This window comes from Stylophora pistillata, chromosome 10 (genome assembly GCF_964205215.1).
Source record: "Stylophora pistillata chromosome 10, jaStyPist1.2, whole genome shotgun sequence".
In the NCBI taxonomy this organism is placed as follows: Eukaryota; Metazoa; Cnidaria; class Anthozoa; order Scleractinia; family Pocilloporidae; genus Stylophora; species Stylophora pistillata.
This window is the reverse complement of record NC_142528.1, coordinates 9,390,998-9,418,709: the sequence shown is the minus strand read 5'-3', so window position 1 is coordinate 9,418,709 and position 27,712 is coordinate 9,390,998. Positions and strand designations below refer to the sequence as shown.

The window sequence follows — 27,712 nt, the reverse complement described above, 5'->3', positions numbered from 1 at the left end:
AAACAAAAGATTCTTTTAACTATTATGACTAGTAATTGCTTTTTTTTGAAAAGCCCTGTCAAATAAAAGAATTGCATAGCATGTTTAGCGGTGTGTCTCTCTTGATAATTATCTTCTAGCCGATCATTAGTCGGCGTGCTTCATTCAAATCTACTCAGTAATTCCTTAATTGATATAAAAATGAGAACTTAAAGACTATCTGTGATAAATGATCCCTTAAAGAAGCGGTAATATTTCTCGGCTTAAACCCCTAATCAGCTTTCCATCGCTTCCATTGTCCGAAGAATCTGCAGATTATACAAATTGAAGAAATTGAGGAGCTACCTTATTATTATAGGATATTGACAATGCACGATGACAACGCGAAGAAAATTTACGTTACACTAATTTAGCGCGAACTTTTCAAAAATTAGGTTTACATGCATTAAATTAACGCGGATTTTTCGATAAGCATCTTGCTTTATTTGCTGCTATTCTCATAGCTGCGAACTCGCACTTTACATTTTTGAACGCCAAACTGCGTTTTGGCCTCTGTCAATGAAACTTCCAAGACAAGTCCACGGATGTTTCTAAGTTTTTATTAAAACCGAAAATTTGGTTTTGAAGCTTAACTAGACCCTATCAATTCAAAAGATCTTTCAAAGCCTCCGTGAAATCACCAAGAGCTGCTCACTCGTTTGATTGACGGAAACCAAACCGCAGTCTGTTGCAGTAAAATCTCAACATACACATGTCTCGTGGAGAAAAAGAAGCATTTACAGTAGTTAACTTTTAGGAAATAAAGGTGCTTTAAAATAACAATGTTGTAAAATAGCGTGCATGAAATTTACATCGACATTAATTAAGATACATTGAGTTAACGCGAATTTTGTAAAATCGCGTTAATAAAGTGCATTGTTAATTTCCTATAATAAGGTATTAAATAGACCCCCTTTCCCCCCCCCCCGACCTCCATACCTGAAGCCTTCCCACTCAGTCGAAGTGAAATCTTAAAACATCTGATGTACATGAGACAACAAAACATCAATCAGTATTACAGTAGTGGCCTCAGCACGTAGCGCTTCGTGAATGTTTGTACCATACTCTATGCATTACCGGCTTCTCTAAATCTTTGATTTCCCTTTCAATGCTTAATATAAAGTCGGAACGCAAGAGCTTAACTCATTTTAGACTAATCGAATGACTCGGATTCAAAAAGTCTGGGGTGACTGTCAAGTTCACGCATCTTTATATTTGTTTCAAGCACTTGATCCGGAAAGATACTGCCAAACACGCAACTTAGTTATCACAACGGCCATGATAACAATACAGGAATTTTATAGCACCCATGCTAGAGTTCAGAGCGCTGTACAGCTATGTGGATAAAAAATAAGATAAAGATGACTAAAACAACTTACTAAAAGTATTGAGCAAAAACCTAATGAAGCTAATTAAAGACTTGATCAAATAAATGAGTCTTCAGGTTGGATTTAAATTTCACAAGCGATGGTGCTTGCCGTATGGCGTCCGGAAGCTGATTCCACAGATCTAGATATGGAGCTATATAACTAAAGGATCTGCCTCCATAAGTCTTAAGCTTGAAACGAGGAACTTGTAACAGTTTCTTATCGGACGAACGCAAAGCTCTAGGTGGTTTAGTATTGTACTAAAAAATTAGATATGCATTGAGGTGCTAAGCTTTCAGGGCCTTATAAGTAAAAAGTAATATTTTAAAGATTATCATTACGTTGCTTTACAGGTAGCCAGTGAAGCTCTTTAAGGACTGGCGTAATTCGGTCATATTTTCGGGTGCAGGAGACGAGACGCGCCGCAGCATTTTGTACCCGCTGAACCTTATCTAATAAGTATTGTGGCAATTCTACCAACAATGAATTGCAATTTTCCACTGAGCTTAGATGTTATAAAAGCATGCACTAACGTTTCAGTATCTTTCTGAGTAAGACATTTCCTGATTTTAGATAAATTGCGTATGTGAAAGAAAGCTACTTTACAGATATTTTGAACTTGATGCTCATGATTCATAACATCGTTAAACATTACTCCTATGTTTCTAGCCGACTCAGTTGAAACTACCCTGACACCAGGTATTTTGATGTCACATATTGGTGGTCGTGGGCGATGTTTGGCATGTATAACCAAAGACTCAGTCTTATCGCGATTGAGCCTAAGCCCATTAACAATTGAGCACGTAACAAGTAACCAATCAGAACTCAAAATAAATACAAGGTGATGGTCTAAAGCGTGGGAAAACGTTGGTGGCCATGTTACGAATGATCTTATTTGCATCTGATTGATTGCAAAGGTGGTACAACCTCTAAAAAGCCAATCATAAAGCACGATATACCCATGCCGTAATGTTCATGCAGCACTCTCCACTCTCAACTGAAAATTTCTCGAAGACTGAAAATCAGTATGACCTCCCAGGATGCATTTCTTCGGTCTTCTGCTGGTCGTCTGCCTTTCTCTTCATCAGTCATGGTTGTTGAGATCGCAGTTTTCCTGATGCTGTTAAATCTCATGTTTTTAGTGTTCGTATCAGTGCGTATTGAAAGTCGCATCATGTGAAGGAAGCTAAATCGGAGCTGAATGAAGTCCGAGTGTCGTTTCCGATGTATGACGACGAAAAGTCGTCAACTGTGTCCGAGCAAAAGCAGGCTTCCATTGAAGCAAGTGAGATTCGCGTAAGAAGCATACGCTCAGATGTGATCTCCTTAGAGGAACTCGGCAGCAAAGTGGAACAGTTGGAAAAGAGGTTAGACTGCATGTGGGATTCCGTCAGCTATTTACCTACTTAAAACAAACCTTTGGCCTATTTTGGAGTAAATCAAAATGAAGCCTTAATTCAAACCAACTATCTCGTAGGAAACAGCTTTGGGACAATGTCGACCAAATGGGCTCAGAAAAGAATATTTTTAGTTAGGGGTTCTCACAAATTTTCTACTGGATATATTCCGAAAATGGCGAATGTCCTATCATAACAATAAGCTGAAACCAGATCCATTGCAATAAAAAAGCATGATATTCTGTATTAGTATCTCAGTTGCTTGTGTAGTGTTGAGAGTAAGGTGCGCTAGTTATGTAAAATAAGTGGTCCTTTCGAGGAAAGCTTGTGGTTTGTGAAAAATTTGAATCGTTAACCTTGACTCGGTGTCAGTTATGATGGCAATAACTTGGTAAAGGTGTATGTACCTGTTAGGTAAAAGGTACGTCTACCAAACATGTTATACCATACTTATCGCATCGGTTTGGGCGCTCTTAAAAGCTGTAATGAAAAGAAAATGTTTTTAATTATTTGTCTGCTTTCTTTGATTGTTTGAACATCCGGTTGGGTAATGCATCCAAGTTGGGTACAGGCTAGACGCTTTAAGTCCGTGGTTAATTGCCGTGTTAAGAGGTGCTGTTTGTATAATAACTTACGAAAGAATATGATACAGCCTTACTTGAGACAGTTCATTACGGTGGTGAAAAAAATAAATAAACGCAAACACGTACACGAAGAAAAATTCGAACACAGTATCACCCAGAATATTATTGTTTTACACGAAATATACTTGAGGTGCTCAGTGCAACATAATTACCGGCTTAAAATGTCTAGAGCTAGTCGGCTGTAAGTGGAAAACAAAATTTAGCTTTAAATTTGCTTTGCGGAGTTGCTTTCAGCATATTTTGAATTTGACAATTTTTAATTGAGGTCAAGGTAAAGAAAACAAATAATTCAAAAGTGATATCACATTTCTCTTCGAAGTACACTACGTTTTTCTTTGTAGGTGTGGAGCTTATTTCTACGGATTTAGGTTAATATTTTCAATTGCCTTGTTCCGAAGGATCATTATTGATCAAAAGACAAGCTGCGGTTGAATCTTTGAACCCGACTCAGTAAAGGTTCATGGTACTAAATGTGCACCGACCTCAGGTTATAGTCGATGAGCTCATTCCATAAACAGAACGACCAGGCACTGATGGGGTGAATCGTATGTTTGTCGAATTCATAGAAAAACTGATCTAAATCCGTGACTATGGAACTGATTTGTTACAGTGTATTTTAAACTTCTATAAGTCTGAAACTACTACGGCCAAGCCCTATCACACATGAGGTACCCTTATAACAAGGGGAACTTTGGCTTTCTTGACTTAATTTCTTATTCATCAGGAAGGGACGGACGAGATATGGTGGGGACGGTGTTAAAGGGGAACGAGGCGAGCCGGGAAGTATTGGACCCCAGGGACCTCCTGGAGTAAAAGGTGAACAAGAACTGTATTCCACACATAAATCTGCTACGACTCTGAAAATGTTCGGACGAGTATGCCCGGCCAAGACCTTCAAACTTTACTTTTTGTGTGTTGCTAGAAGACGGAGGTCTTTGGAGACAGCAAAGTAAAGTCAGACCTCCTGGGTTACCGAGCGGCAGTGGCAGTGCCAATCACATGAACTTCACTTCCGGTGCAGTGTTAATTCGTTGGGGTCGCACTTCGTGTCCCGGAAATGCATAGCTTTTGTGTAAAGGTACTTGAAACAGGCTGTGAGGAAGAAAACTATTTCACAGCTATACATAATGGTAATAGAACTTAACTGATTCAAGAGATTATTAACTGTCATATTCTCTTGTAAATGTCAATAATCTCTAGGACTGAGTGGAGTCCAATTCGCTCTGAAATTGTAAAAGTGTTTGACAAAATCTGACGACCGGGAACAAATTTTTTCGTATAAGGACCGACCCAGACCTGTACATAACTTATTTTCTCTGCTGGTTTTCTTTTTTTCACCTTTCGCATTTATCGGTGTTTTTCATTTGATGTGAGAGTTATGGTAGAGAGCCACTTGTCGCAGCGTTGGACCCTGGAGCACATGTCCAAACTCTAGCCCTGGTCATGGCTGGCTGTTGTGTTGTGTTTTGAAGGACACCTTGTGCATTCTCCCACCCAGGAATATAAATGGTGCCAATAAATTCACCGGTGAGTTGGACGGAATGCTCTGTAAGGCGGAGATGCAAGTTTTATTCGACCAGCAGCCCGTCTTGGAAGCCCTAAAGTGGGACAATCTGGGCACAAGGAAAACTAAACTGATTCTCTTGCTGGGCATGCATAAATATGTTACCACGCTCATGAGACTTACCATTCCCTTTTCGTATGATGTTTAGGTCCCATTGGTGGAAATTATCACGGTCATACAGGTGGAGGCTCAAACCATATCTGCCTTCCTGAACAGCCATTATACGCAAGGTATGATGACAAATGGGAGTCTTCTTCTTCTGCTGTATACGGCGCAGAATATGCAGTCGGTGAGTTCAACCCTTTTAAAAAGCCCCTTAACCATTATAATGCACCATGTGTAGTATGCCATCTTGAGTCACGTGGCTCCCGGGTGATGATTCCTGCCAGAAACGAGTGCCCCACAGGATGGACTCTTGAGTACTGGGGCTATCTTATGACGAAAAGTTACTCTAGTGGCAACACTGATTTCATCTACGTGGATGAGGATGCTGAATATGTACCATATCTGCCGTGGAAACAGTGGCGGGGTCAAGTTGAGTCCTGTGTAAAGTGCTTGTTATGTATTACCATGTGGTCCTTGCATCGATGGCCGTGAACTGACATGCGCAGTTTGCAGAAAGTGAAATCCAATCCTTCACTACCAGGCCGTGAGAAGCCTTGGTGCAGTAGAAGGTTCTGCTCAATTATAAAGGTCTTATTATCCGATGATCACACATCAAATTAACCATTAATGAAAAGAAGATGCAACGCTCTGAATATGGAGAGTGACAAATTTTTTTGTAACTGAACTAAACATTAATAAAATACAATGGTTTAAGACATTGTCTGGATTAAAAAAATGTATTTGTTCAGACGAAATTTTGATCTACGGTCATTGCAATGAAACCACGAGGTATAGGTATGTCATCGTATGGCAATGCAAACACTGAAAATCTAAGAACCGATCGCGACAGTACAAACTCGATTCGTTCTACGAAAGAATGTGATCTCTCATCGCAAGAATCATGGCTCAAAACAGTTTGGAACCATCAGAATTTATTATTCGATACCCTCCCCACCCCTTCCCAAAACGGTTGTACCACAGCTTCAAGGAAAGATGTAGAAAAATTAACATTGCATCGGGGGTGGGGAGGGAGAGGGGAAGAGGTTGGGGAGGGAGAGGGAGAGGGGGTAGGGAGGGAGTGGGGAGGGGTGGGGAGGGAGAGGGGAGGAGGGTGGAGAGGGAGAGGGGAAGAGGATGGGGAGAGAGAGGGGAATGGGGTGGGGATGGAGAGGGGGAGGAGGTGGGAAGCCGAACTCTAACACAACCAAGTGAAAAAACAAGTTTTACTACTCATTTTTAGCTCATAGAAGACGTCAAAAGGTGGTAAGACCATCAGTTACACACTCATCTGCGGTTCATGGGCGCATTTCCGTTATTACCGCAAATTGACGTCATCTGAGATCTGTGACTAAACAGACCCGAGGCAATGCATGGCGTCTATTTGTTTTAAAAAATAGAAAAACTAATTCAACTGTGTCGCTCATGAGATTCTCAATATCTTGTTTTTATCGTTCGATGATTATGCTCTGGTGACGTTTCTGAAGACATTTCAGTAACCTTAAAGGATCAAAATAAAATATCTATGCTTTGGCTGTTGGAGTACACGCGTCTGTATGGGAAACGCAAGACACATTTGGTTATATCAACCGAGTTGATATGAAAATTGGCCACCGTAAAGAGTTTCTAACGTTGACGTTTTGAGCCTTAGCCATTCTTCAGCGGGAAAAGCAAAACGCCAGCTTTGAAACTCCTTACGGTGGCCAATTTACATTATAGTTCAGTTAATAAAACCTAATTATCTTGTAGTACCCCCACCGAAGCAGCACCATAGTTTCTTCACAAACTTCTCCCTTTTATATATAGAAAATAGCTCTTTATTACTGTGTATAACTGACCTATACTATTACTTCAGGAATGTAGTAGATCCTCGCAGAAAAAAAACAGCCATCATCAGTGATTACCTCTTCAACTTTTTGATCACATTAAAAGGCGTAGGTAACTAGGTAAAATTTTTGGATGTGTTTGTTATTTCGCGTATTTCCGATTTAGAGAAAGACCTGGTTGATAAATTGACCGATAAAGTCGTTAACATCTGCATGTTAAGCTTGTAGATTAATATTGTTCCATTCTCTGGCAAACGAAGCAGTTGTTATTAAACAATAAACATATTGATCGTTTGAGACTAATGATCGTCACTGAACTTTTACCTTCTCAACCAGACCTCTTGGATTGCTCTTTGTTACTTAACAAAACAATTCAAGCATTAATTGGTAAAAAAACATTTGTTTATCACGTGCAAAGTCACGAACTTGGTGCTCTATGAGGACCTCACGCGAGCCCACGAATCTTACTTTACCAAAAAGAAGACATAAATATTTAAAAACCTCGATTTTAGGCTGTGATTTCAATATTTAGTTATCTGATATTAAATGCCCAAAACATGAATTTTGAGATTGAGCACAATAAAAGCTAACAGTTCTGACTTACGGTATCTGATTTTTTTCCATGTGTAAAACAGACATCGCTGGTTGTTTTATCAATTGACCACGGAAATTGTCTAGTAACATTGCGTATCCCATCTCGTCTCCAATATGTTCAACTTTGTTGGATGCATGTTTCTTTCCATTTGTATACTCTGGCCTATAGCGCAGCGTTGATTCTAAACGCCACATAATTCTTCTTCTCCTGAAGCTGTGCGCAAATATCGACACTGTCTCAAAGGTTTCCAATCATCCACTTGACAAACTTTCAAATCATCAGGCAGTTGTGTATCAATGTATTTTTTGGGTGCTGTTATTCCATTGGAAGAGGCGTGTATGTCAGGAAGAGAGACTGTAGAACTAAAAGCTGAGAATGTTTTACTTCTAGACCTGAGCGGAGCTGGCTCTTCGTCGTCCTCATTGGACTGCAAAGACACTGCAGAGAGCAACCGCCTTTGCTGGTTACTTCCCAAAATTTCTTTCCTCCTTGGCTTAGGAGACTGAGCTGATTGAGTGGTTTCGTTTTTCCATTTGTTCAGTGCGTTTTCCAACTTGCCAGAAGACAAAGGTGTCAGATTTATTTCCTTCTTTTTCGGCAGAGATTGAGAATATTCTCTTGACAAAGCTGTCGCCTTTTTCCAATTGGTAACTGAGTTCTCCATGTTTATGCTGCGAGAGGAGGAAGGTCGACTTTGACTGGTTTCTAAGACCCTTGTTACCTGACGTTGTAAAAGGTGTTCCCTTTTCTTGAGGAATAATCTTTCCTCCGAACTTTTCTCTTTTTCAAGGAGGCGAGACTGTTTCTTTAGAGTCTCCTGGTTGATAGCGTTTCGCATGAGTAAGGTCTTTGTTGTTTTTTTCGACAGAAGCATAGGTGACTCTTCGTGACTTGCCTTCATTTTGTTAGCTGTAAACTTCACGAGCTTGCGCGACCTTTAAGCCTAAAGCTTGAATTATTTCCCTGCGTCCGATACAAACCTAAGACACTGAAACTCTCAAATTTTCATTGATATGTGATATCATAATAGTATCCGCTCTTAGAGAAACGACTTCCCGTCCAATATCACAAAATAGACAAAACACTTACAATCAAAAGAGCTTAACGTCACGATATTCGAGCAACGTCGAGTAGCGATCAAACTAGCGCGAGTTTGATAAAGACAGCGGAATAATGGTTCAATACTTTAGAAAAACACGAAAGAAGCAGTATAAGCCAAGAAGCAACAAGAATGACCAAAGATGCATAACACTGACATAGACCGGATCGCAAGCGGTAAAATTTTTCCAAATGCACCAACCGTAACAAAGACGTAAATACTCTACTAATTGTATGTCTTCCCACTCAAACAGGTGCCATGTCACGTCAATCATTTCCGTGGCCGATTTTTGCGGTCTTCTCACAAAGAGAGGAGGCCTAAAAATAACTCTTCCATGATGGTGGGAAAGTACTAATGAGGGAAGAATATACTGAAAACACACGGAAGAGTTAAGCCAGATAAGGACAAAATTGACACTAAATGCAACCGGTGAATTCAAGATGAAAATCATTTACCGGTAATGCTCTAAACAGGGCTTATGAGCGTATTTTGTTGTTTGGTAGTTAATTAATACATCTGAGTAAACGCCTTGAGTTAAAGCGTTCATCGTTATCCATTGCCTATCGTGTAATTGTCCCCAAGTGCCTGCTCGAAGACGATGTTTCATGCCACTCCAATTGTAAGTTCAGTTCGACAACGCGACAAAACCGCATAGAAAATTACTAAAGGACCCAATGACGCTCTAAGAATCAAATCTCTTTTTCGGGATTTTTAGCGAAGTTAACATGCACAAATCGCATGACTTTGCTATTCTGGACAAAGAAACGGATGGGGGAGGCCAATATATCACCGATAAGTTCATAAACAAACAATTTAAAAAACTGCATACAGAAAAATGAAATACAATCACGAGCCAATATGAAGCTATCACTGGTCTTCGACTTCAATTGAACCAGAAGCGATGAGCGTATACATTTGAGTTAGCCGGTTGGATGATAGAGTCTGGGTGAAAACGTGAATTCGACGTAGTCTCCATTTTTGGCATCTTATCGTCTGTGAAAACAGCTCGCTATTTTAATACTATTTTCTCCAATTTCAGGAGTTCGCTTCATTGTTATTTTATTGCATGGCATGCCCGGCTAACCGCCTCGCGGTTAGCTCAATGGATAGAGCGCTGGACTGTTGTACGGTAGGTCGAGGGTTCGAGCCCGGCCAGACCAACACTCAAGGTCTTAAAATAATTGAGAAGAATATGCTACCTTTCTATAATATCAAGAAATGGTTAGATATTCTAGTCTTCTCGGATAGGGACGAATAAATGGAGGTCCCGTCTCCTGCAGGGCTAGGGTAGGAGACGTCAATTTCCCACACACGAGATTACTGTAATAAACCCACCCAACCCACCCCCTGAGGTGGGTTGGGTGGGTTTATTAGAGGGCCATGTCTTAGAAAACTCTTTACTGGGTTAATCATGTATCTACCCTCTCGAAATAAACAACATTGTATTGTATTGTATTGTATTGTATTGCCTTATCCATAAATTCAGGCACAGACACTATTTTTCATAAGGAATTTCCAACGAAGTCGTTACGACAGTACATGCTCTAAACATAACCTGAGATCAAAGCAGTAAATTTATTCATTTCCATGTAACTCAAAAACCCCATCATTTGTAAAAGAATTGACTTGATATATGCATGACATCTACAGAGGGGGTGTGAGAAGTGCTAAACCAATAATTAACGGTTGCAGAAGCCTCAATGCCCTTAACCGGTAACCGTAAAACGGCCAAAAATAGTAGCTGTTAGGAGTAAAACTGACAAATTTTTAACCTATAATTGTAAGAAAAGTTAACCGTAAAATATTTCTTTTAATCACAAAGGAAAGAAGTTAACCGGTAGTCGTAAAATGTAATTAAAATCAGAATTAATCGTTTCTAAAAGGATAGAATAGATATTTTATGTTTATATATTATATGATTTGGTTCTTTCGTCTTTTATATGAATAATGAAAATTGTAACAACTTACTTGATCAAATAAACTTTTACAAACCCGCGTACTCAATAGAATGACTGTGGGATGGAAAACCTAGGCATATCATCCTCTTTGAGAATTTTACATCACTGACTTCTTCGACTCATTTATCAAGTCAACAAAGAAACGGCGAGCCAGCCTGTAGTTTCGGCTCTGTTGGGTCGGAATCGAAGAGATTAATTTAGCTTCTAGAGTTAGGAGTGACCCAAGCACCGTATATATGTCACTGTTATGTTCAAACGTTTTCTTATCATGTGGTGCTCTCGTGGCCCGCTCGTGTGCATTGGTTTCATTAAATACTTGTTTACCCTATCTTTTCGATGTGTATGGCCATGCCGCATTTTTTTCTCAAAAAAAAAAAAAAAAAAAAAACCTGAAGACAATGATGTTGAGAAGAATTATTTGATTCATATGACTGACTTTAAAACTGCCCGTGGCTTTCACATCAATTATAAAGTCGTTCATGGTTTTTGAGAAGGAGTCATTTTATGACCACACCTCGCCAGACATGACTTCGATTACGACTTGAGCAACATCATCCACGCATATTGATACATCATGCAATTTTCTTCGTCTTCAAGATCATTTGCTAAGTTCTTTCCCTGCTGATAGAGTGCGTAGATACCGACAATTCCTTAATTCTTTCCACTCTTCATCAGTAGTGGCGACTTCGTGAAAGGCCGAACGTCCAGCATCCAGGTCAGTGTCAGACAGTTTCCACGCTCGTATCGAGTCGCTGATCTTTTTACCTCCTCTTTTCCGCTTAGAGGCGGCGTTTATATCTGGAAGAGAGGTTGTAACGCTGCCATGCTCAGGGCTTATCGATGATAACACACGGTGTCTGGAGCGAGGACTCAAGCTCAGCCCAGAGTGCCTGTCAGTGTCATCTGTTAGGTGAGGAAAAGAGGAAGATAAAAAAATTTGTCTCCCTCTGTTAACAGCAATTTCTTTCCTTCTCAGTTGAGGAGACAAATTTTGTCGCGTCAGATTTGGGTCACTTTTCCATTTGGTGACAGCTTGTTCTACGTTTAAACTGCGAGACGATAGTGGCCTCGTTTCACAAATCTTTGAACGCTGTTGTAAAAGATACCCTTTTGTTCTCTGGTATAATCTCTCTTCTGCCTTTCTTTGCTTTTGAAGCATTTGTGATTCTTTCTTCAGCGTTCCGTCATCGATTGCATTTCGAACACGTAGAAGTTTGACGGTGGACTTTGATAACAATGCCAGAGTTTCTTCATTGTGGCTAGATTTCATTTCCCAAGCTTAGTGTGGTTTTTCGTACTACACAAGATACCTTGATGAAGAATATGATCGGCGCATTTGACGAAAGCAAGTCTTCACATCAGAATTCGTCGCGTATAGGCGTCACGTTCAGCACTAGCTCGTTCAATGAAAACAATACAGAAGCGTCATCCGTGACGCCAATTCGTAAGTGCCACTGTTTAGTTTGTTATAGTAATACCACGCGAAACATCCAAAAAAGCAAAGAAACTTAAATATTTTCTTTCCCCGATATTTACTCTACATTGACAGTTGTGTGACAGGCGCTTCACATATACAAATTGATTCATTGTTTAGGACTTAGTAAAGCTTGCGTAAAAATTACAATAACCATGATTATCATCCTCACTTTCTTAGTGTTCTTTTTCCTGTTCTTCTTCTTCTTCTCTTGTATCGACTTTTTTATCTTCCTCTTTTATTCTTATTCTTAACCACGTTTTGCGAATTTTTTTTTTTTTTTTTCAGCATTAAACCGTATGTGTTTCCCGTGAGTTCCTCTCTAGCCAGTAATAAAAGCCGGCACTGCTTTCAAAAGCACCTTCGTCATTACTGGTTAAACCCTGGTGGTTGAAACCGCGAAACCTAGTCTTATATCTATACTCAGAGAGATGTGAGGTCCTCTCTTAGAACAAGAAAATGAGATCGAGATAACTCGTACTTCCGGTTCTTCATATTCCTTGTTTGTTTGAATAACAGTGTTTAATTTTGTTTTTATCGATCCACTTACTCAATAAAAACAAGTTAGCATCAAAACCGAATACGGTGGACCTGCTCCCCTATTTTTACTTGGTCTTTGTTGATAACAAGCACCTGTATAGAGCCCAAATACCAGTCTGTGCTAAGAAACCTAAAAAATCATTTGCTGGTAAACACATTGAACACTTCAGAGGTCAGATTGATAAAGCAAAAAGGTAGCGAGGACGGTTTAGTATGGCAATTTTTGAGCAAGAGTGTGATTGGACAAGCTTGAAATTTAGCCTAAATTTTATTACAATTTCTTGCTAAACGGTTAGCTGTTGGCTGCCAATAGAAAGTTAAAGATATTTCAGCTGTCATCGCCTTCAGCATTAAACCAAACTAGTATAATGTTGATCTTTTTGACAGATTTAAAATACGGAGATAATTTCAGACTGATAGAAAAGAACACCATCCTTCTTAGGATCACTAAATTCACTTCTCTCCACTGATAATTCAGTTTAGGTTTAGCTCAAAAAGTCGATTAATTCAAACAATTTCTCGAATCAAATTTAACGTGGACTTTTTGGTGATGTGTTAGGAATATCATGAGTGATTCTCTACCGTATGTGTCTATTGGCTTGCCATTGAATGTGACACCTTGACTGGACGCTATTTGTGCAAGAGTAACCAAAAACAACATAGCTTTAATTGTTCCACTCTTGACGTATCCATTGGAAAGGTATTGTTTAGGTGTGCATGTCATTAATTGAAGGAAAGTCACGCGAACCTCACTAAAATTCTATGAAAAAGAAAAAAACATAAAGAAAACAAAAGCTAGAGGGTACCAAGTACCCAAATATCTACACGGTCCCGGTAAACTGACAAGGCAGAACTTTTTCAACCCAAATGTCAAAAGATCATAGGTAAAAAGGGCGGTATGATCGCTAAACGCTTGTGATGTTTTGCACGCCGCATGAGTAGCTTATGTTAATCTAGTTATTATGCCTCTCCTTCTGACCTCTTTACGCCTTCAGTAGGAAATTCCAACTCGAAGAACGTGACTTGTGTGGTTTATTTCAGTCAGGGTCAGGAAAAGGTGGATTTAAACAGAGGATATAAACGTGACAGTATGGCGAGAATACAAAATGAATAAATTTCATATCTTTATTTGTTTTATTTGCACAATAATTTTCCTAAATTTTCTTTATACAAATATATAATTATTGCTTGATCAAGTAGGTGTTATCTTATAGTGAGAAAATTCACTTGTAAGCTCTCAATGCTTTCTCTATTTTTTTCGGGAAAAAAACTCGGAAAGTGAATCCTTTAAGGTCAGCATTGCCAGAAAACAAATAAACTGTTCTAGTTTGTTGACATCTCAGCGTGAGATTCCACGAGAGCTGGGATGGAGCCAGTATTTTAACCATTTGGACCATGTAGTTTGTGGCTTTTTTTCCAAATGTTCAGCTAATTGGTAAAACGTAGCAAAATAACAAACAGCGCGATAGAACTGAGCGGATGAGTGACAAAACGAAGGACGAGAAGGGTTTGGTTCGAGTCCCTTGTTTTTCGCCACAATCGCGCCGTTCGCTCACGCGCTACCTGTAACAGGCTCGTAGTTTGGGTAGGAAAACTACCCAGAAGCGTGCGAAGCATCCACAAAAAGTTTCAATTCTCACTAGTAAGCAATCAAATCAGATCACTGCTTGATGTGTTTCTTGCTGATTGGTGACACGCGGATCGTAGTTAAAAAATTTTTGCCTTTGATCTTGATTACCCGCGCAAATATCTAATCTTTTGCAAATCTTGCCAGTCGTCAATAACAGAAGATGAGACTTCAGTCTTCTTTTTTCCATAAGTAGAAATTGGCCACGGTCGGTTTACGTCACTGTATTTCTTTACTTTCGCTTTTCCTGAACCTCCGTGTATATCTGGAAGAGAAGTCGAAGTGCTTTCATACTGACCCAATGAAGAGAATGTTCCGCTCCTTCTTTTGGCTCCCTCGGAAAGTAAAGGAAGCCAGGGCGATAACAACTTTTTGTCAGTTATATCTTGCGTTCGAGATTCCTTGTCCAAGTCTGTGTCACTCTTCCACCGACTAACAGTAGTTTCTGGTGGAATTAAACTCCTAGAAGACAAAGGTCGTTGACTCGTGAGAGTCCCAGAGTTTCGAGTCACCTGTCGTTTTAAAAGAATCTCCTTTTTCTTGAGGAATAATCTCGCTTCTGAATTCTTCTCTTTCTCTAGCAGTCGAGCCCGTTTGTTAAACGCCTCTTGGTTGATAGCATTCTTCACAAGTAAAGATTTTGTGATGTTCTTTGACAAGAGAATGGAGGCGTCTTCGTCGTAACCATTTGAACTCATAGTAATTTAGCTGTTGGTGTATTTTTCTTATCTCTATCACTCTTATCGTCTTTACGCGCAATCGTCAAAAGGAAAGCAATCCATCAAAGGCCTTTGATTATGTTTTTGACTAAATACGGAAGCGACTGCTTGGTAATAAAAACAAAGTGACGATAAAAGAATTACATGGCGTGACGTCAGCATGTAGGTGTTGTCATTCCATTGCACTGATCACGATTTCAAACATAGTAGCGAAGTAAGCAAACTTGACAAGATTATTCACGTTTTGAAAACACCCTTCCTCAAAATTGAGCGTCATTGTCCAACTTTGAACTCCTAAACCTTTTTAGTCAGCGGGATAAATTTTCGTCCTGGAGGAAGAATTAAGGCACAAAAATAATTTATGAAGCATGTTGCTCGCAAACTTTATATTATCTGAAGTGAAGCTAAACAAATTGAAATCAAATAGTTTTAATAGTAAGCCACGTATAACAGGACTATCTACCTGCCCATGATAAAAGAAAAGGAGGCAATCGTATCCCTGTGATTCAACATAATTATAAAGATCTACGAAGATGCTCAGAACAACTCAAAAAATTCTACAGGAATCGTGTGATTTAGCAACCATGATATGTGTAAAGTGGAAAAAAACTTCTCGCACGAGTTAACCAGAAGAAATTTCTCGCCCTGCTCGTTGCCGACCGATGTCAACGTGAAGTTAGGTGGTGGTGATAACACCGCGAGGGGGTGGAAAGATAAACAAATACTGAAAACTGCACAAAAATAAGAATTTTACGTTAGAGAAAATAAACAGGAATAAACAAATACAACCTACACTTTTCCAACGTCACGGTCATTTGAACATATTGGACATTTCATGGGTTACTCAGGGTCACTCAGGGTACACCGTTTTCCCAAAGAAGAAATGTACGTTGAACTTTGTTGTACCGTCCATGAATAACTACTTTAAAAATTTACAGCTTGGCCTTTTGTTTAACGAGATTCGAAGTGATTAGTTTATTTGTTGTCTAGCATTTCATTGTTTGAGCAACCCAGCATTAATAACATTGTTCTGCTTATAATAACACTGCTAATTTCTCTGGGGTCACGTACGTACCGTAAACAAGTCAGAAAAAAATGTTATGGTTTCTCTAAGCCGTAGTGGTTAGGACCAGTCAACCAGTCATCTAATCATACTTTCTCGCCCAATTGGTGCGGAGGGGGGGGGGGGAGGGAAGGATTTTGGGAGGATCACGTGGTTTTCAGAGGAAACGGAAAGGGGATGAGTCATTGTTAGCAGGGTATAAAAGAGATGCTGTGGAAAATTGACTGCGAATGTCAAGACATAACATTTTGGATGGGATCTATACCATATTATACCAAGTAAGATTGCTTTACGAATTCAATTATTCTGAAATTTACAAATACCATTTCATGAGTTAAAGTTATGTGTTTGTTATCTGTATTATTGGGGCTTTCCCCAGTCAAGATGTTCCTTGGAATTTATTTTACTCATATAGACGTTTGCGGTCTTCCCAGCTGCACAGCATCTATCATAGGACAGGGGCGAGGGGGAGGAAACTTGGATTGATAGCGGATGCGTTTGTTGTGTTTATTCTTGCCAGTTTTGTAGTCGAAGTCTGTTTATTAAACTCTCAACGCACATAGACCTTCCAGAAATCGCCAGTAGAAGCCTCACCGACTTTCAAATCATCGCATTCAAAGCGGCCAAAATCGGGAGCGACAAACCAGTGATACTTATACCAGACGAGAAATACCAAATTTTGCAGTCTCGTTTCATTTGTTTCTACCTCCACCGAGCCCCATTTATTTAACCCTTTACCCCACTTTTGGCAGACTCCAGTTGCCTTCGATTTATCATCTTCCATCCTTACAAACGAGCCACAGGCGTCTGGTTTCTTATCTATTTGACCGCTGAAATACTGGACCACGGCTTCACCAGTGCTGTTGGCTGCTGTGGTCACGTGAAACGTACGTCCAGGATCCTGTTTTTTACAATGGAATCTTAACTGTGTGAACAGCAAATTGGATCTGAGTTCCCTCATCGCAGTTTGGCTAAGTATAATGTTGTTCCTTTGATAATCGCTGACTGCGCGGTAGGACCACAGTAGCAAGGGTTGAATGGGCACAGATGTGTTGTCTTTGACAACGTTCGCAACAAGAAGCCAGCCTCCTGAAAACCAAGAAGGATTTTTTGTCACAAGCTTATTTTATCAGTGAACCCTTAAAATCATTATTCCGACCGAGAATATCTTAATTAAACAACAGTGTCCCCAAAAAATTTTTTTCACTTGCTAAAGAAAAGCCATAACATTTTGCTTAAAAGTGGTATTACTATGAAATGAAGTTTCTTTTTTAAGTTGACTGTAAATTTAAAAAAAAAATCGAGAGAATTATGTTTAAGGTTGTTTAAGAAATGCCCCCTCCTTTATTTTTTCACCTCCATCAGTTGTCATTTCACAGTAGACTTTGAATGGGTTTCCACTTTTCTCAGGGTCGATCCAGTATTCCCCGTCCCCTTTGGACTCTCCAATGTCCCGGATGTTCTTGCATGAATTGGCAGGATAATAAGAATGCCAGCCTATTCCTTTGAAATTAATAGGAAAAAAGTCATTTCATTTTTCAACCTTTATTACAAAAATTAATAGACAGAATCAATAGACAGAATTAAATGGGTATGTTCGAGTTGTTTCAGTTTCCTACGAGAGATTAGTTTATTAAAACAAAACTAGCCCTTACAAAAATGTGAAGATTATCCTTGCCACGCTCGAATAAAAATAGTTCTTACCGATTTTGTTTTCACATATTTCTCCCGTCCAAAGCGGTTTACAAGAGCATGAAAATGAGTTTTCCTTTTGGTCAGACAGGCCGGAGCCCCCATTGAGACAGCCGGCCGACAAACGTCCCTGAAAATATACGATCATGACAAATTTCCTAAGAAACTGTTTGATGCAGATGCAGTGCACAACTAAATAGCGACCTCTTAAATACCCATTACTTAAAAATGCGTCTTACAAATGTTTTACTCCTCCCCGTAGAAGAGGCTAGGACAAAACAGAAAAACTACAAAATGATATTGACAAAAACAGACAGCAAGTTATGTGAGTACTATTACACAGGGTAGCGAGGCGGGAGAGAGTGGGGCTGGTTCATAAAATCACGAAACACGCGCGACGTTTTGGTGATCTTTGTAATCTGATTGGCTCTCATTGGTGCGATTTATTTACGAATCGCACCACTTTTTGTTCTAAATTACGTCTTTTTCCCAGTCGAAGAGGAAGTTTTACTAAAATAAAACAACCAATTGCTTGTTTAAGGAAACCAATGAAATCTCAGGATGAAATAAGAGACAGCTTTCGCAACTTCCTACAAACCAGTCCACTACTGGGACAACAAGAAATTTGTACAGACAAAAGAATTCTGCATTCGAGGAACTGAATTTTGCACTTTCAAAATGTTGTGTCGTGCAATTTTGGTCTGAAATCATACTTGTGATTTCAAAACCAATCTCGTGCTGTGCACTCGTTTGGTTTTAAAATCATACCCATTATTTCAGACCAAACTGCACTCCACTCAGTTCAATTAGCATTATTAAAAACACGTCACGCACAGATCCTTTTCTTCCCTCATTACCGTTTTAATAAAGGTCAGTTATGAATAATTAGAGTTTTGTATGGCTTGAAATCTACGGAATATCGGAATAACCCTTCCAGTCAAACATGTGTTTTAGGGATTTCCCTTTTTTATCCGACCAAGAGATCATGATTTCTTGATATGACACGAGATCGAACATTACTTTGAAATTCTTTTTGTCTCTTGAGTCTTGAACTTATAGAAATAATTACCTTCAACATCAGAGAGAAAGTTGCTCCTTCTTGATCATGAAAGTCATCACTATTTTCGTCTATAGCTTCGTGCTTGTTTAATTCACAAGTTCCTCTGCCGTTCATCTTGGGTGATATTTGGAAGTTTGTTGAGGTGCACCATGAATTTCTCAGGCAAAACTGGCCACAGGAAGTTATACTTGAAGAGTCAACTCGTTTGATAACTTGAACTGTAAGTCGTGTGTTTTCTCGCGTTGTAAAGTATGCTGAGCGAGAGAATCCTGTCACGACTACAAAGGGTTGGAGTATAGTAAACAAAATCACCTGTAACCCGTTCATCGTAAATACATCGAAATAAAACTGAATGAGTATTTGCCGCGAGGAAACACGACTCACACTGTTTGCCAGTAGGTTCACAGCAATAACTAATCTCACGGTGATCTTGGATAACATATTCATAACTTTAGCACCCGTCGTGAATCAGTCAAGGTACTAATTAGAAAGAAACCTGTCTATAGCAATTAAATGCAGAATTTTAGATGATTATTCAAATGTCTTAAGATCACAAAATTTGGGGTCTGTTCCCTCAATCTTTGTGATTCTTCAGGCTCATTCTAAAGGGAACTAACTGAAAACATCAATGATTCTTAACTAAAATTGGGGAAAAAGCATCGTTATATTGGCAAACGTGTACCTCCATATAATGCATAAAGGGGTGATTTTAGGACAACAAAAGCTGATGCAAAGTGAACTCCGATCGATCCAGTTCCTACATGTCTCCTGAATAGAAGTTTCAATAAATTGTGCAATGAATAGAAAGTCACAATTTCTGTTAAGTCTAAATCACATGCAGTTTATCATTTGATTAGATTTATTCCCCTTTATTTCCTCTATTTGGTGTCATAATGACGCCAAAACCAAGATTAGAAACAAACAAGAAAAAATAAAGGACATAATTTTCTCTTGATACAAAATATCAAAGCGATTGTTGATGGAAACTGAAATTATGAGAAAATTTTTGGCACTAAATCAACATATTAAACACGCTTCGTAACCTTGGTAATTAACTCTCTTTGATTGTCTTACAAATTCATATGTGCTGTATATCCGCAAATGCATTTGTTTTTGAAAGTGGAAACTCACCTGTTCTTTAATCAACACTCCAAGATTTATTGGTTTTCTCCAAGCTTCAATTTTACAAGCTGCAATTTCTCACTTAAAGCTCCGAACTCCACAACCAAGAAAGAGTAAATTCCAAACAGGTTCAGTTTCTCTCGACAAAGTGTATTTTATAAATGTAGTAAATCTTGCTTCTTTCTTCCTTCAACACTGAACGAATCAAAAGTTTTATCACATGAGGGCATTTTACAGCAACCAATAGAACTAAAAATCGAGAATGAAAGACGGATTTCTCGTGGCATGCATTTTATGATGGCCCATGGAAGCTAAGAAGTTCTCTAATTTTTATCTGTCCTTACTTTCACTTCGTTTCAAGTCTAGTAATGTAAATGCAACTTATTGCCGAGTTAATTTCACACCCTGACGCATGAAGCCGGTAAAAGTCGAGCTCTGCTCCACCAGGCTGCTTCTCCATCGCCCCACAGGCAAAGTCGATCCAAATTGAACATGTCTTTGACTTGACATACCGCAAGGACCTCTTTACCTAGCGTCTTACACAAAAGTAACTCGAGATCCATTTATTCAACATTGATGTGAGAATCATATTTCAATTGAGAATGTAAATTGGCCACCGTAAAGAGATTGTAAAGTTGAAGGATCCATATTACAACATTTACGTTTTGTCCGTCAATTTGAGGTTTGTGCCGGTTTAAAATGGGTATACATGAATAGGGAGAGAAAATTTCATTCATCCCGCTACTCTGGAGATTCGAGTAGACTTTGCTTTTGAATACTTTTAGTTTGTCAGATTTTGATGCAATTTACCAAAGAGAAGCATTAGAGATCAACCGGAAAAGTAAGATTGGGGTCTTTGAAGTTCAAAACGTTTACACCGTGAATGCTCATTTACTTTGTTGTGACATAAGTAGTTCAGCGGTAGCAAACTGTTTCGCTTTCCATAATTCACAGGTGGCCCAAGCTCTGTCACAGGCTCTTTCACTGTGGATTATTAAAGAGTTTGTATAGTGGTTTAGTTGGACTTGCTTTTAAGCTCCGTAAATGTAAAGTTGTGTGAAATAATCAAAGAAATAGTCTTACCTTTTTAGAGAGTAGTCTGCGTTGTTCTCCTCGCGATTTGAGGTCGTTTTGATGTGTTTTTAGCGTGACGCCCTAATCACCACCTAGTCACGTGCACAAGATACGGAAAGGGAGAAAACTTCTGTTGACACATGCTCGCCGAAATCGCTCGAAAACAGCACTTAAATGCTTTTCCTCGAATCAAAACTTCGCAGCACGAAAGCCAAATAGTTTCCCTTTAAGTTCATCGAAAAAAATCCCACAAAAGTTGGTTTGTCGGGCATAGAGTATCTACGTGACAACCTGAACGCGTCCAGCGTGTTTTGTATTCTGCCCCGCGCACAGAAATTTGAAGATAACGACTTGAAGATCGATGCTGGAAAGTGATTGAAGAGCAGACAGACAAAGCTATTTCGTCAGATGAATTTGTTACAGTTGAGCGATCTGTAGTTGAATCTGTCGTGAAGAGAGAAGAGTTGAACGTAAAGGAATGAAACTGTTCAAAGCTGTGGATCGCTGGGCACAAAAGAATGTGAAAGACAAGGGATGACTTCCAGTGGAAAGATAAAGAGACGAATTCTCGGAGAAGATATTCTTCACGGTATACGATTTCCACTGATGGAAGAGAAAGATTTTGCATCTGTCGTTTTTGATTCTCATCTTTTGAATCATGAAGAGTTCGGAGACATGATAAAACACTACAACGTTTTGAATACTCCTTTACCGTTCGTACAAGCTTGTAGAGTTTCCCGCCCCAAGCAACGATGTCTTAGATTTAAGAGGCATGTCCAAAGTAGGGACTGGAGTTACAATGGTATCCCTGACTGTATCATTCTCACTGTCAAAAAGTATATCGAGTTACACGGAGTTCGACATTTTGGTTCCAGAGGCGGGAAGTATATAGTTGAGACAGGCATTATTGATCTTACTGACTACGGTTTGCTTGTGAGTCGAGCAGGAAATCATGCCTCAGAGGAAATCTATCCTTGTATTTACGGCTTTGATGTGTTGTCGATCGTGCAATTATCTTGAAGGCAAATCAAGAATACAAGGTAAAGTCAGTAATCAAGGGTCCTAACTCGTTGTACGGTACAAAAGGGAAAACAACGGTGTAGTCCCAGGGAGTACAATTTACGTTTCGTAGTCCGGTGGATAGCCCGATTTATAAGACCAATTCAAAACAAGGACAGTTTCCTGGAATTTTGTTTTCAGTTTTCGGGTAAAAAAATCTGATAAAGTTAGCAGATCCGTTCCTGTTCACGTGGAACCCAGCCTTTTCCTATTAGGTCAATTGGTGTTGGATTAATCTTCCCGGATGACCAGGTGGGAATCCTCGTACAAACACTAATGGATATAAAACCAAAATTGAAATAACTAAGAGTGACCTATCAAAGTTGACCCAGAACATTTATTAGATGGGATTCTCATGAGTCAGTTGGAGCACGCTATGTACGAAGAATAACGCAACATAAATTTCTGGTAGCTGAATGTTGTTTTATTCAGTAGATTAAATATCCTCTATGCCTGTTTTTTGCATGCTTGTAAATTTAAAAGTTCGAAGTAAAAATTTAAAGAAAAAATAATAGAAATTCGCTGTAAGGCTCAAAAGGAATTTCAACAACAAAAAAAAATAACCGGTAAGCTTCTAAACTAGTAAACCAAGGATCCTCTCCATAAAAAGAAACAAAACTAACAAGCTCTTTCAATTTCCGTTATCTTTTCTGTTAAAATACCACTTTTTTTCCATTGAATTGTTAACCTGACATATTCCTACAAAGAAGTTATTGACCACTGTCGAAGTACATCAAAAGGAGCAAACTGAAAGCACGTTGATACCCTGTAAAGCCAGGTAATTATGAACTTGACGGTAACGTTCTATCTCTGTTATTCAGACTGTAAAACAAAACCGCCGCAGCCACCCTACTCCTGGTCTCCATCAATTCCAGATCGTGCGCCCACTCTACACTACCCCAGCGGCTTATCTGCAGTAAACAAAAAAATGTGTAATTACCTGCACGTCTCACTGATTCCAAAACTTAAAATAAAAGAAAATAGGGACCTTAAGCAACCACGACGGCAACGGCAACGGGGACGTGGAAAAACAGGAGATCTAATTGGCAGAACAATAGCTCAGCACGTGCGTTTTGAAACTTTGTACATTTCTTAGCCGTCCTATGCAAAACAACAACGTGAAATCGCCAAAATTTGCGTCGTTTGCGAACCGAAACCACGACGGCTAATTAATTTAACGCTACTTCTGTACGTCATGCTGAAGTTGAGCTGTGGCGCTGTATGAGACAGTAAGCTCGTGCAGCCATTTTTGAAATTTTGACTAAGAGTAGAAATTCATTTTTTAATCGAAATCTTCCTTGGCGTTGCTGTCCTGACTGCTTAAGATCCCTAATAATCGAGGGCGAAGGCGATACGATGTTTTCCCAAACTGCTACATGGATCTTTCAACGACTGCGCCAGACGCTCAATTTCTAGAAACAAAGTTAATCCAGACACACACAGTGAGCCTCCTCAAATAGGTAAATATGTTTGTGTCGCACGAAAGGTTCCCCCCCCCCCAAAAAAAAAAAACCAAGCCTTACCTCGCTCTTACGTCTGTTCCTTTGAATCTTTCGAGTTTCTAAGCTGATTTAAGACCGTTAAGCACATTTTTTTTCAGTTCCCCTGTTCTGCCCTTTTTATAAAGGAGGAGGTTCATTGCGCGAACTTGGGTTAGAAATTTAGAAACGAAAGTAAAAGCGGGCGCGCGAAAAATGGCGAGGTCAGTCAAGGTTCCTTGACAACCGCCGTTTTCTTGCTCACGCGCCCGTACATTTCATTACCTCACACCTTATCACAGTCTTAAGCATAAGTTATTTTTCCTACCAAATGTGCACTACTTCCTGTTTTTTAATGAGTAAATACGATTGATTTAAACAACACGAGTGAGCAGTCCATTCCAGCAATCATGCGGTAACGAATTATGGTGAAACAACAGACCTGAAATTCCAGCTCTAATCTGGATAAATTAACAGCTTTTTCCACTGTGAGGTGATTTTCGATGAGTGCCATTGTAAGAATAAACGACTTCAGTGTTTCTACAGAAAACTCGAGGCCTGTGGAAGAAAGAGGACAATTTTTATGATAATATTCAACAGAGCGTGCGTGAGATTTCCCTCTAGATCTCCATCTGAAACTTGTTTCTTAACAAGTTGCAAAACTTTAAGAGAGTATGAAAACTATTACACAGCCCATGAATATCCCCGCCAATGTCTGGATGACTACGAGTTAGAATTTGATTGTTCTGGCGCAAGTACTGGTACCCGTAGTCTTGAAAGGACTGTTTTTGGGGCGTACCCAGTCACTTCGCCGACAACCAACTTGCCGACACCATTAGTCAACTCGAGACACCTTTGGTCAACACACCTACAGTCATCTACGCCCAGCTTGCCGACAAAACTGCTATCTTTACCGACTTCCTTGATCACTTCGCTGACATACTTACCCATTAGGGACCAGCTGTCAAGTGGTGTCAGATGAGCCTTCAGTCTTTCCTCAGCATCATCTGGTATGGCTACTGCAAGAAGACCATGACTTGGTTTAACAGGCACTGAATACCTTCAAAGGTGATGATGAATAAATACATATTAAATTAAAATACATTTAAAGGTAATTAACAAGTAACCGATCAAAGAAACACCATAAATGATATGACCATGTAGTGTGAATGTCTGAAAAAGTATAGCCCTGAAAGTCTCTAATATCATAAACAGTGAGTGACTTTTGTACTGGCCGGGCACAAGACATCCTTAGCCACAGTTAAGTAAAAAATTCATTCTTCTGATCAAATTTTAACTTTGAAGCTCACTCAACTCTAATGATGCCCTCCCCTTTGATTGTCAAATTATCAGTCACTGTCAAAAATGCAGTCCTTTAAAAGGCCTACTCTGCAGCAAATGATTCCACATGATTGGCTAATTAACAGAGACTACCCCATCAGACAGTTTGTAATTACTGATATCTAAGATGATGAAGCCATAAATAACTGCAAAATTTGTGTTACTTTTTGTTGAACCATTCCATGATAGGTATCCATTCTTTTTTCTGTAGATCTACTAACTCTTCAGGTTCATCCGCAAAAAAACTGCAGGGTTTAAAAGAATACATGTGATTAACCCCTTTATACCCAACATCAGTATGCATATTCTCCATACTGTTCTCTATACATTTCCTAGAGTGCTGACAAGAAGAATTTGTTTAATAATCAAGAGCATCTTTAGTTGGTGATCATTTCCTTTATTCTCGTGACCTTAAAGTGTGATTCAGGGGTGATATCGTTAGTAGAAATTAGATGCTAGTCACTCTAAACATTAGTGATTCTAAATGACAGCCAATAGTTATAATGAACCATAACACTATTTAATTGATGGATTTATAAATACTAATTCAGACTAAAAAACATCAATATGGTGGGGATAACAATAACTGCTTTCAGTTAAAAGTACGATAGTAGACTAATATTGTAGAGATTATTACAACATACCAAATACTGTCTGAGCTCAAAAATTCTAAAATATGTGAGACTTGCTGATCATGATTTCTTGTCCGTGGATTGTCAATCACAGTGTTGCTGAGAGAAGTCTGTGAAAAAAACAAAATGACCAAACTCTAATTAAAAGTATATTATTGAAAATATTTCAAGTGATTAATTAATGATGGCTTCCTTTGTATACTAGCCTCTAACAGCTAATGTGTTAGTCAAGTTATTATTACTAATAACAAGGTTTCCAATCAGCCACAACAATATAATATTGCTCAAAGTGTTAAAAGCTGTTTAATTACCAGATGCATATTTGCTGGTTTGATGGTGTCAACCTGAGAATTCCACTCTACAGAAACTGCCATGGCTAGAGGTTTGCTTGGAACAACAAGAAGATTTCCCGCTGGTGTTTTAACCTTTTTGTTGTCCACTGTGATCTGATAACCACCTTTAGAGATATAATTATGTCTTTTAAATTCAGATAGATGGGTGTTAAATGTCAAGAAGACATTGCTTGCTGGCAGTCTAACATGTACTCAAAGCCACACCAATGTTATTTTGTAATTTTCTCAAATTTACAATTACATTTTATCAGCTGAAACAATATCTAACACAATGATGCATTAAAAAAATTACATATAGGGGTACCCAGTGTTCCTTTTGTTTCTGGTATGATTTCTGGACAGTTCGAGACCTAGTAATTATGATGCTAAGCCTCAATTTTGTTGCAGAGGTTTTGGAAACAAGATCCACTATGGCTTTAGTCAATCAAAAGAGCACAGTTGAAATGTAAAATGCATTGGAAACAAGACACAAAATGTGACCAAAAGAAAAAGATAATTTATTAAAAACTGGATCATTGGATAATGCAATTCAAGACTTTTTATTGGCTTAGCCATTATGGTATATGAGCCAATATACCATAATCTAATATCTGTACATTGTAACATCCAGTTTCTTCTTACAAAATAAAGTCGAGAAGATTTGTCTAATATCTTGAGGGCGTTTTTTTTAATAAAACAATTATTCCACTTGCGCTTGTTGAATATGAGATGATTATAGCCAACGCGATGCTACGCACCTCATTGGCTATCTATCATCTCATACCCAACGCGCGCTAATGGAATAATTGTTAAATATTAGATACTGTACATCAAATGTTTAAACAAAATTACTCAAAAATATTTTTAACAAGCTGAATTTTGTAAACTGAGAGGAATATGAAAATGTTACCTCCAGCCTCCTGGATACCTGCTCTGTTATAAAACCGTTTCCTTTCTGAAAATTGCACAGTAAACATAACATGAACAAATTTTTCACCAAGTGCAAGATAGGTGCCTAAAACTTCTGGTGGCTTCCATTCAAAATTGGCAGCCAGCTCCTTAATAGAGACACCACAACCCAGACACAAATACAAGTAAAGAAGAAAAGACAAAGATCTATCTCACTGTTATGACAAATGGAGGGGGGTGGGGGATTGGGGAGGGGAGGGGGGCAGTGAACCATTGATGACCAATTACATGTTTTAAATGATTCGTTTCTTGCAAAACGAACCAAAAACATGCTCCACTGATTCAAGTCTAGGAAAACTTTGCAACACTTTAAGATGCAGGAGCATATGCCTCTGTTGTCAAAAAGCCTGTGGATTGCTTGCACGCGCTGGAATCAACAATACCTTGTCACTTGGGACAATCTCATGTTCATGTTTCTGAACACGGCCTGGAACTACCTCATTTCTACAAAAGCCGACCGTTGAAACAGCCGCACGCGATTATGCGCGCTCACCTCGAAAAGAAGACAAGTTTCTTTTGACTGTTCTTGCGTGTATCGTCGAATTGCATCGTTGGGATGTAGAAATCTGACTATCGAGCAATAAAATTTGTTTTATAATAGGAGAGACTCCGAATCTGAAAATCCTAGGCATAATTATAGTAACTGGATCCACAAAAATCAGACATTAGATATTCCGAGATGTTCGTCCGCCATCTTGTTCTGGCTAAGAAGCCAAGCCTCAAATTTGCCCAGACCTCTTAAATAAACTCGCGGGAAACGTGCGCGAAGAATGCATGTAGGGTTGCAAATAGTGCACACGGTACGACTGATCAATATGGCATAAGATCTGTAGGTTGACGATAATGGAGACAGCAGATAAGGTGTAAAATCTTTTAAAAGAAGCTGAACGCAGAGCCTTTCTTGACAAAAACTCCTTTAGGAGCAGATGTCTTTTTTAGCTTGTGTAATGATCACATTCA

The 27,712-nt window shown here is 39.0% G+C and overlaps 5 protein-coding genes and 1 non-coding gene across 6 annotated transcripts; 2 read left to right on the top strand and 4 right to left on the bottom strand.

Moving 5' to 3' along the window:
• The first annotated feature begins 2,327 nt into the window (after positions 1-2,327).
• Positions 2,328-5,894, top strand: LOC111340298 (uncharacterized). Its single transcript, XR_015992789.1, has 5 exons — positions 2,328-2,758; positions 3,331-3,396; positions 4,155-4,301; positions 4,899-4,953; positions 5,139-5,894. It is a non-coding gene; the product is annotated as an uncharacterized LOC111340298 (transcript).
• Positions 5,895-6,304: 410 nt separating this feature from the next.
• LOC111340322 (uncharacterized) lies at positions 6,305-8,806 on the bottom strand. Its single transcript, XM_022947150.2, has one exon. It carries the CDS (start codon positions 8,412-8,414, stop codon positions 7,695-7,697), a length of 720 nt encoding a protein of 239 aa, XP_022802885.1. The 5' UTR covers positions 8,415-8,806; the 3' UTR covers positions 6,305-7,694.
• A 4,889-nt stretch (positions 8,807-13,695) lies between these two features.
• LOC148721722 (uncharacterized) lies at positions 13,696-15,854 on the bottom strand. The gene is made up of 2 exons (XM_088736723.1): positions 15,724-15,854; positions 13,696-15,259 (listed from the first exon to the last, which is right to left on the bottom strand). Exon 2 carries the CDS (start codon positions 14,907-14,909, stop codon positions 14,319-14,321), a length of 591 nt encoding a protein of 196 aa, XP_088592849.1. The 5' UTR covers positions 14,910-15,259; positions 15,724-15,854; the 3' UTR covers positions 13,696-14,318.
• LOC111340323 (uncharacterized) lies at positions 15,344-19,247 on the bottom strand. Its single transcript, XM_022947151.2, has 4 exons — positions 18,755-19,247; positions 17,698-17,815; positions 17,350-17,496; positions 15,344-17,082 (listed from the first exon to the last, which is right to left on the bottom strand). Exons 1-4 carry the CDS (start codon positions 19,190-19,192, stop codon positions 16,544-16,546), a joined length of 1,242 nt encoding a protein of 413 aa, XP_022802886.2. The 5' UTR covers positions 19,193-19,247; the 3' UTR covers positions 15,344-16,543.
• Positions 19,248-21,475: 2,228 nt separating this feature from the next.
• LOC148721721 (BTB/POZ domain-containing protein 6-B-like) lies at positions 21,476-21,961 on the top strand. Its single transcript, XM_088736949.1, has one exon. It carries the CDS (start codon positions 21,476-21,478, stop codon positions 21,959-21,961), a length of 486 nt encoding a protein of 161 aa, XP_088593075.1.
• Positions 21,962-22,402: 441 nt separating this feature from the next.
• Positions 22,403-27,463, bottom strand: LOC111340299 (ATP synthase mitochondrial F1 complex assembly factor 2). The gene is made up of 8 exons (XM_088736719.1): positions 27,246-27,463; positions 26,694-26,738; positions 25,763-25,908; positions 25,464-25,561; positions 24,984-25,064; positions 24,426-24,538; positions 23,921-24,036; positions 22,403-22,911 (listed from the first exon to the last, which is right to left on the bottom strand). Exons 1-8 carry the CDS (start codon positions 27,382-27,384, stop codon positions 22,783-22,785), a joined length of 867 nt encoding a protein of 288 aa, XP_088592845.1. The 5' UTR covers positions 27,385-27,463; the 3' UTR covers positions 22,403-22,782.
• Between the last annotated feature and the right edge of the window lie 249 nt (positions 27,464-27,712).